The sequence below is a fragment of the Salvelinus fontinalis genome, chromosome 27, assembly GCF_029448725.1.
Source record: "Salvelinus fontinalis isolate EN_2023a chromosome 27, ASM2944872v1, whole genome shotgun sequence".
In the NCBI taxonomy this organism is placed as follows: Eukaryota; Metazoa; Chordata; class Actinopteri; order Salmoniformes; family Salmonidae; genus Salvelinus; species Salvelinus fontinalis.
In genome coordinates this window covers 29736678-29746315 of record NC_074691.1, presented here as the reverse complement: position 1 = coordinate 29746315, position 9638 = coordinate 29736678, and the positions used below count along the sequence as shown (strand labels likewise).

The 9638-nt window shown below is 42.9% G+C and overlaps 1 protein-coding gene across 1 annotated transcript; it reads left to right on the top strand.

Annotated features, from left to right (window-relative positions):
- The first annotated feature begins 2828 nt into the window (after positions 1-2828).
- On the top strand, positions 2829-8670 carry LOC129825717 (photoreceptor cilium actin regulator-like). The gene is made up of 2 exons (XM_055885901.1): positions 2829-5736; positions 7999-8670. The coding sequence occupies exons 1-2, from the start codon at positions 3152-3154 to the stop codon at positions 8078-8080; spliced, it is 2667 nt and encodes an 888-aa protein (XP_055741876.1). The 5' UTR covers positions 2829-3151; the 3' UTR covers positions 8081-8670.
- The last annotated feature ends 968 nt before the right edge of the window (positions 8671-9638 follow it).

The following is a 9638-nucleotide window of genomic DNA, read 5'->3' as shown; positions in this document are numbered from 1 at the left end:
ACGTATGATCCATTCTGTGTAGATGTAATTCTGTGTGATTATTTAGTTATTTAGTAAATAAATAATTACACCAAATTTTGTTTTGCTGATTCAACTTGTTAGCCAGGGTTCGTGAAGATAACCAAGATTTTTCCACTTTCAGATGAGACTAAATAAGGTTACGATTAAATATTGACTGCTATTGAGGTAAAATATTACCTGGTTTTTAAGAGTTTATTCGTAAGACAACAGCTCTATTAACATTCTTTCGTGGTGCCCCGACTTTCTAGTTAATTACATTTACCTGATTAGCTTAATCAGGTAATATTAATTACAGAGAAATTATTTTATAGAATAGCATGTCATATCACTTAATCTGGCATAGCCAAAGACACAACAACTCGCACGTCCAGGGATTCCACCTCGCCTCCGAGTCATCCCGGAAGTCCCCGACGGTCCCGTGTGCGAGAGCACCCAAGATTTCACGACGTTCCTTGAGAGTCACCGGGGAGGGCCGAGGCACTGTTTCCCGAGCCCGTGCAACGAGGCAGGGCTGGACTGTCGCCAGCAGAATAGCAACACCAGATCAGCACAAGGAGCTGTCTGTATTGCGGGACTTTTGGTCATTTTGTGTCCTCGTGCTTGGTAAAAGACCAGGCTCACCGGTAGGAGTGAGTACTCTGGTGGGGCATATGGGGAACTTTTCTACTTCCCTTACTCGCACCACTTTTCATGACATTCTGCTGTGGGAAATTCCTTTGACCTCATGGCTTGGTTTTTGCTTTTTTATTTTTCTTGTTTCCGCTTTGTCATTATGGGGTATTGTGTGTAGATTTATGAGTAACATTTGTTATTTAATCAAATTTAGAATAAGGTTTAAACGTAACAAAATGTGGAAAATGTTACTTTCCAGGTGATCTTAATGTTTTGTATACTCAGTGTATAGTATTAATTTGTTATATCTGTGCCTATACTGTCCATGGGTTTCTAGTAGATAGACCATATGGTTCAAGAGAAAATAGCCTAATTAATGAAAAAAGCATCTAATCAACAATTACATTATTTTTAATTAACTCTATAACTCTTACAACTATCGACTTTTTCAACAACTGCCACCAGTTTAACATCAAACCATTGACAAGGAATACATGTTGACATAATAATAAATAAGTGTGAAAAATAATGGAAATTATATTTCATGCTGGAACCCTCATACTAAACACCAATGGTATTCACTGAGTTGATGGTTTATATTTAAGATTTATTTTTACAGCTGTCATTCTATTTTAAAGTCATCTTATTGAATTATTTCAAATATTTGACATAATAAGGCCACACAGAGGGCCAGACAGAATTAGACACCTGGACATAGACACCTGGAAGTACCCAAAAGGGCCACTAGATGTCTTGAGATAGATTACATAAAATCCATGAAAGATATCAAAATGCTGGTAGTTTACTGGTAAACGTATAAAGCTTCCAGTAATATACCCTCCCTTTTCAACCCTAGCACTGGCATACGCCCAAATGTATCACCCGATCAAATGCCCTGGCATACGCCCAAATGTATGACCCGATCAAATGCCCTGGCATACGCCCAAATATATCACCCGATCAAATGCCCTGTCATATGCCCAAATGTATGGCCTGATTGAATGCCTTGGTATATACCCAAAGGCCTTGATATGCCAGTGTATGAAATACAATATGTCGAAACATATATGATCCAAGCATGTTTTTTTGTATGCTTTATTATCAGTATATTAGGCACTGAGAAAATACAGTATGCCCAACTAAGCAGAATGATCATTTGTTATGGTTCATTTACTTCAGTCTGTGTAGAGTATTATTGTAATTACAATGATATGCCCAATGTATGACAGAGGCCTTGGTATGCCCAATATCTGACAGAGGCCTTGATATGCCCAGTGAAAGACAGAGGTCTTGATATGCCCAGTGTATGACAGAGGTCTTGATATGCCCCGTGTATGACAGAGGTCTTGATTTGCCCAATGTATGACAGAGGCCTTGATATGCCCAATGTATGACATACAGTATGTTGAAACATATATGATCCAAGCAGGTTTTTTGTATGCTTTGTTATCAGTATATTAGGCACTGATAAAATACAGTATGCCCAACTAAGCAGAAAGATAGCTGGTGTGGTTCATTGACTTCAGTCTGTGCAAAGTATCATTGTAATCTCAATAATGAGTATTCTCAATGATGTGAATCTGCCTGAGAAACTTTAACATACTTTATTTATAAACATACTGTTATACACCTGTATGTTATGACTTCTGTCTGCTGATCATAGACTTATACATGTCATCTTAAACTCTGAAAATGTATTGCATTCAAGTATAGACACTTGGCTTGATCAGTTGGTTTGATGTATTATCAAAATTAACTTAGAACTTTTAGATGACTTTATAGCAGTCCTATTCAATTAGTTTTTCAATTCAGTAAATCAAAATGTAAGTAACATAATATAGATGTGTACATAGAGAAACCTATGACAAGGCAACCTTTACAGGACTCCAGGAGGAAAGCATGGTATATGGATAATAAATTGATAATTGGGAAACAAAAACAAAGTAACTGAACTAGGGAACACAGGTAGCTTCCTGTCTTTGATATTACCTACATCTTGCCTGTAAACAATCGTTAGACAAGGCTAAAAAAGACACAGGGCCCTGACGATGTGGGCCCTGATTACCTTGATGAGCTTAAAGTCTTATGTGTCTGTGTGTGTGCGCATCATTCACTTAATTTGACCATCTGTGCATGCTAAAGGAGAGAGAAGAAGAGTCCTCCAATCCTATGTGATCCTTTCAGCTACTCAGTCTCTCTGGCTCTGTTTCTTGGGTAGGACCTCGTAGCTTCAAGAAGCCTCATCTACGAACCCCGTAAGAAAGTCGGTATGATCCATCTATTCAAGAACCCAGTAAAGAAGATTGATTTAGAGGCTGAATTGTTGCCGAGTTTTCGTAAGGTATGCACCCTGCTGAACACCCAAGTTTTCAACGGTAATCAGACAGAAGCACCGATGGATGAGCAGGTCTATCCACACTTACTAGGCTAAATATTTGGTTGTGTATCTCTTTATTGAAATCACATCACAAACTGACATTTTTAATCTAAAGTCTTTTTCAACGTCTGGACATAAAAAATGGGTTGTTCCCCATCCAAAGGTCATCTCTTCCCAGGGATCCCAGATGGGGTACACAAGGCTCTGCTGCCAGTACCACCAGAGGTGGGTAACATCAAGCCTGTTGAGGGAGAAAACCAAGATATTAACAATACGGATATTGACGAAGAAGTGGAGGAACTCCCACTATCAGCTGAAGAGGAAAATCCTATGGCCGCCCTGGGAAAAGTGGCGGACATGGCCCCCAACACAGCCGTTGTGTCAAACCTAGGGGCCGTCTCTCAAATAGAGGTCAAAATGACATCACAGGTGAGAAACACACAGCGTGAGGAGTTACCGGAAAAGCAGGCAAAAAAGGTCAAGAAGCGAAGGAAGAATAAGGGCGTCAAACGAGGCTGCCGAAAAGAAAAGGAGACAAACACCTCAATCATCCAGGGGAAGGTGGACCTTCCCATGCACATGGTGAGAGCTCACCAGGCCGCCTACGAATACCTGAACCCCAACATCTCCAAGTGTGAGACCCTGCTGGGGCTGCTGGACCAGGCCGCCCAGACCCAGCTCTCCCTGCAGCCCATGATGACAGCCATTGTGATGCGCTTCGAGGAGGTCAACCAGGCCCTGGAGGAAATGGCTGAGGAAGGGGAGCTGATGCTGAAGGAGCATGGCAACCACATGGCCTGGCCATCCGAGATAAGGGACCCAGCTCCCACCCCCTCCAAGCCCAATGCTGACCCATCAGAAACCCCCCCAGACCTGCTGCAGCTGCTGCTCCAGCATTCTACTGAAAAGATGAAGCTGGTGGGGAGCTCGATCCAAGGCCTGGGAGACACCGCTCTGGAAGAGGCGGCAGACTTCTTTGCCTCGCTATCTAGACTACTGGGAGATCGGCTGCATGCCAAGCGGGCAGTAGAGGAGCGTCTGACCCAGGTGCTGGCGCGCGTGGAGGCAGCTGCCAAGTGCAACCTCGATGACTTGTCCCTGCACAGCGAGGACAGTGGCATCGGGGGAGAGAACGAGTCACTGATGGGATCAGAGCGCCACCGTCGTCAACGGGGGAGTTCTGGGTCCGGTGGCAGTGCACGCCCCACACCCCCAAGCCATTCACCTGACCAGGTATGCCTTAACGAAGGTGAGGAGGGGGAAGAAAATGAGGAAGAGGATGATGATAATGAAGATGAGGAGGATGAAGAGGAAGAGAGGTCAGGGAGGGTGCGGTCCAACTCATCCCCGCCAGACCCCATACAGAACAGCAAGCACAGCAAAGGGCAGCCACCCAAACGACCCCAGACAGCTGCCCCCTTGGGCAGGCCGGTGAGACCACCACGGTCACTGTCCATAGAATCTCTACATGTTCAGGAGCTGCAACAGAAAGACCTGGACCGACGGACGGGAAACAACTCTCTGAGAAGATACTCTTCAGGGGGGCAGAGGGTTGCTAGATATGGACTCAAAGGGTCCACAAAGGCAAACCAAGCACCAAATTCACTACCAGCGATAGCACCACAACCCCCTGGTCGCAACTCCGTCAAAAGACTCATAAACACATTCAGTGGTGGGGTGGACGGCAGACCTGGCCAAAGTCTCCCTAGTGCACACCTTAGGGGGTCTAGGAGCAGTGGAACTCCACTCTTACCCGACATTGGAAGTGGAGAGGACATTGTCAATGGTAACAACAATAAGAACATCTGGGCAGCGGAAGGCGGGGAGGGCCTGGATGATGACAACCTGCCCCCCCCTCCCCCTGAGGTTCTGATGGACAATTCCTATGAGAGCAATGAGGAAAACCCGGATGATGAGGAAGGGGAAGAGGAGGACACCGACAGTAGGGGCCACCCTGTGCCACGCCAAAGGAGCACCGCCTCTCAGCGCCTGAGGGCCTCGCTGCAGAACATGACGGTGCTGCCCAACCGTGGAAGTGTCGGACCAATCAGACAGGATCACGAGACGAGGGGTGGACAGCAGCCAGCATCTGAAGGTGACCAAGAGAATGAGCAGGCCGCCTCTCTCTACCATAAGGCCCGCAAGATCATCCACCTTCGCAACGCAGCTGAATCCGCTGCAAACAAACCTGACCAGGGGGTTCGAGGACCCCTTAGAGCTGGGGTGAGTCTCAGGCATGGAAGCAGCAACCCCTATGAGGGGGAGTATTACCCCACCAGCATGCCACCGACCGTCCCACCAGTCTCCAGAGTTCGTCTACCACCCTCTTGTCCCTCTACACACCACAGACTACCAAGCCCCCCTGCTTTCGCACAGCCTAATCCACCCTCACGTCCACCCTCTCCCCGGGTCTTGAGATGGAGCAAGGAGGACAGTGGTGAAGACATGTCACCCTCAGTGTCCTTCAGCGATGCTCGATCTGTGTTCTGTCAAAATAGCCAAACCAACTCCCAGAGCTGGACCCCCCACTATAGCTCTACGCTCCCCAGACCCTATGGTGAGCCCTCCCGGGGAAGGCTGTCCACACGCGGGTCCCAGACTGTCAGTCGGCGCAGCCAGTCTGACCAGAGACCCAGCCTGACAACACAACAGGATTTGTCCAACCCAGGCACACCACGGGGCCGGACACGAGGAAGTGAGCCAAATATGTCCAAAAGCAGTGATAGGTGAGTGTTTCCCTTTACTCCCTTTGTCTAGCTACCAGTTTAGTGGATATTAGACCAAAGGCTTCCAAATTAATGTAAATGCAGAATTATGATCATGTGTTAGAAAGTAGCCAAACAAAAAATGTCAGAGAATAGTGAATAGAAAAATAAATAAATAAAGATACATTAGTTAACCTACAAAAGTAGAAATTCAACTTGATAATATCTCAATGAACTACAGTATCTATGCTCAAGTCAAACTTTATTTATATAGCACATTTCTTAAAAGGTGAGAGATAAAAACACAAGACGTTTTCTAAATTAGGAGACAAATACTATAACAACAACTGTGAAACTATGAGCTTGTTTGTTTTGCTTGACTTCTTCCAAAGGTCAATACTTTTGACGCCATGTAGATGGTATCTGATTCCATCAGCTGTCACTCAGTGGGTGGGTGTATGTACTGTAGCAAGGCTCAAGCCATGCCCACCAGTAGTCTGTGACGCTAACAGACCTAGCTATCACCCATAGACAATGATAGAGGCATCTAGCGGCCAAAAGGCCGTATTAGCATGGCCAGCGCCATTGAGGGCTTCCACCATTTTAATGTAGTCAACTGGGTGGGACTTCCAACTTCATTGGCTGATCCATCATGGTGACCCTGTTGGAGTCATGTCCAATTGGGTCATCAGGCGAGATCAGCTTATCGTGAAGAAGAAAATGTACTATTTCAAAATGGAGATAGCCTCAATGGCGCTGCCCATGCTGTCACAGACACTATAATGGCACAGATACAGAGAGTAGTCCTCTATCTATCTCTATGCTATCACCTTCAGTTTGGAACATCATCCTAAAACAGAATGTGAATCCACAGTTGGTAGATTAATTTGAGCAACAATTTAGAATTACCATTCAGGAATTTAAATGCTCAATATTCAAATGAAAAGACACCTACACACTTTATTTTGGATTTATATAACTATTTAAAAAAAATGTAAAGTCATCTCAAACTGTTAAAGTAATAAACAACTTGTCAAAAGAGCATAGCGCAAACAAACGTTTATTCTACATTTCTCAACTATAAATAATCACAACAACCTAGCTAGAAGTGTTTACTTGATACAAGAGCCATTCCGTAACATTAAACGTATGTACACTTTAGTAGCCCTAACCATTTTGATGAACAGATGTGACCTGAGATTTAACTTAGAGGCAAAACAAAATAAGTAGAACAACAAATACGTGACACAGCTTACACATATGGCAGCCTGCACAATTTTCAAGCTTCTTTCAATTCCTACAGACGCCTGAGGATTCTTCATAGGTGTGGTAACTGGTGTATTCAATGGCAACTAGAGCGAAACAAGTCCAGTGGCATTTTGATGGATCAGTTTTCCAGGTAGTGGGTGTGATCATCTGATTTTTTCAGATACATCAACTTTGTCTATGTGGGTTAATAATCGTCATGTCACAGTAAATTCCAAAGTCTGCATAACAAACGTGTGCTTAACAAGTTAGTCAATGGTCAAGTATTGGGGAACACAATCTTCAAAGCAGAGTGCTGATTATCGAGATTGGATGTTAACCTAGCAGTTGAGAGCGTTGAGCCAGTAACAGAAAGGTCGCTGGTTCGAATTCCCGACCTGACCAGGTGATAAAAAATGTTTTTAAATCAAATTTGGTCGATGTGCCCTTGAGCAAGGCACTAAACCCTAATTGTTAATTTAAGTCGCTCTGGATAAGAGCGTCTGCTAATTGACTTAGATGTAAAATAAATAAATATATATAAACACAGTAGGCCAGAGGGGGAGAGAGTATCACAGGAATGTGGACACTTCTTACTGTAAAAAACTGAAGTTACACTTCTCAGCATTAGATGAGGTGCTATAAGTTTAGCCTAATGTTACAGCAGACGATCAACGTCAACAATGTATTTTATTGGTACATTTACCCTTCTTCAGTGTGAGTAATTAAACATGGGGGTACTGAGGACTGCAAATTGCAAGAACATGTTGTCTGTTAGGTCATTAGCATAAACTTGATCACAACAACTTTAAATTCTATATTTGAACCCAATACCTTGTTATCAGTGTTTACATCACCATCACTCACTTACCCTACGTACTGCCTCCAGATTTACCCTGAGACAAACCACCTGTTTGGCCTAATCCTGGGTAGATTAGCTCTCCTTCCCCACTGCATCTCCCAGCTACCTGGTCCGCTACCCCATAATCCACGACTACATCCACAACTAAAGCCTCTCTTTTTCCTGTTGTCTTATAGGATGGTCAATGGTCTTGTGATGGAAGGGGACAACCAATCAGATCCAATTGCTGTTGATACTGATTTGGATCCTGAGCAGTAGTGCATGGCAGTCTGCCAGGGCAGAATCTACCAAGCGAATTAGAGGGTGAGGACTGAGCATAGAAAGGGATTATGGATTAGGAGGACTCTTAAGGCTAAGACTTCCCTTCTAATGAGAAGAGAAGGGGCTTATTCTAAGAAAGTGTGTTAGGTAATTGACCATGCCTCTCCCTCAGATTGCTTGACTGCAATAGAGAAAAGGTTGAAATACAGTGTACATGTTTTGGTCTATCTATTACGTCCTCTGATATGATGTTTTGTAATACAGTAATTACTGAAAACAAAAAACTATTTTGGGATATGTTGATTTATTGAAGAATAATAACGAGTGTACGTTGCGATCTGTCAGTACATTTGTGGAAATTAAAATCAATGTAATATACTGTATTGACTAAGACTAATTATATATTGGTGAATAGGTATAATTATTTGTTTGTTGTCCATGTCCTATTGTTTTTGAATTAGCATTTTGTGTTTGAACTGTTGGTATTGTTGTTATACAGTAACTACAGAGTTTGTTTACAAATGTTGTTTTATTATTATTTCGTAGTTTCACCTTTGTATTTTGTTTATTTCTGTTTTTTTCTACCTGTTCCCAATAAAAAAAATATAAAAATATACTGCCAACAGAGGAGAGAGGTGTAACTTAAACACATTACGTCACCCAGCTAGAAATGGCTCCCCGAATCGTCTCACAATACAGTTCTCTGAGCATTAAAATAATTATAGGTTATATTCTGTGTTATTATGTTAGGCCTATACATTTTCTTGGGGGGACCTGACAAATGAGCATGTATTACAAGGGAAATAGTCAACTGCTCATTTGCAAAAAACATTTTCATAGTTCCTGATTCCCACACCCTTGCTGTGCATAAAGGATAAACTCATCATTTTGAGTCAGCTATGAGATAATAAACCTGTTGTACCACTGGTCCATTTTTTATAGAACTGCACCCAGAAACGTGAAATACTGTAGCAAATTGCAGCTTGTAGCAGATTGTATTTTCATAAAAAGTCAAGCTAGTCTGCACCAGAACATTAATTTGTCTGACTGTCTACAGTAATGATTTACAGAGAGAATGCAAGAGAGAGAGAGTATGTGAGAGAAAGAGAAGTAAAAAGGTTAGACATCAGGAATTTACAGTCACATTGACAGTACATACAGTGCAATTGGGAAGTGTTCAGACCCCTTGACTTTTTTCATGTTTTGTTACGTTACAGCCTTATTATATATTTGATTAAATATTTTTTTCCCCCCATTAATCTACATACAAGACCCCATAATGGCAAAGTAAAAACGTTTTTTTAGTAATGTTTGCAAATTTAAATAACAAAACGGAAATATCACATTTACATAAGTATTCAGACCCTTTACTCAGTACTTTGTTGAAGCATCTTTGGCAACGATTACAGCCTTGAGTCTTCTTGGGTGTGACGCTACAAGCTTGGCACACCTGTATTTGGGGAGTTTCTCCCATTCTTCTCTGCAGATCCTCTCAAGCTCTGTCAGGTTGGATGGGGAGCGTCGCTGGACAGCTATCTTCAGGTCTCTCCAGAGA

Coding starts and splice junctions, on each gene's coding strand:
- LOC129825717 (XM_055885901.1), top strand. CDS start 3,152: ATGGGTTGTTCCCCATCCAAAGGTCATCTCTTCCCAGGGATCCCAGAT. Junction 5,737..7,998: donor ATGTCCAAAAGCAGTGATAG/GTGAGTGTTTCC, acceptor GTTGTCTTATAG/GATGGTCAATGGTCTTGTGA.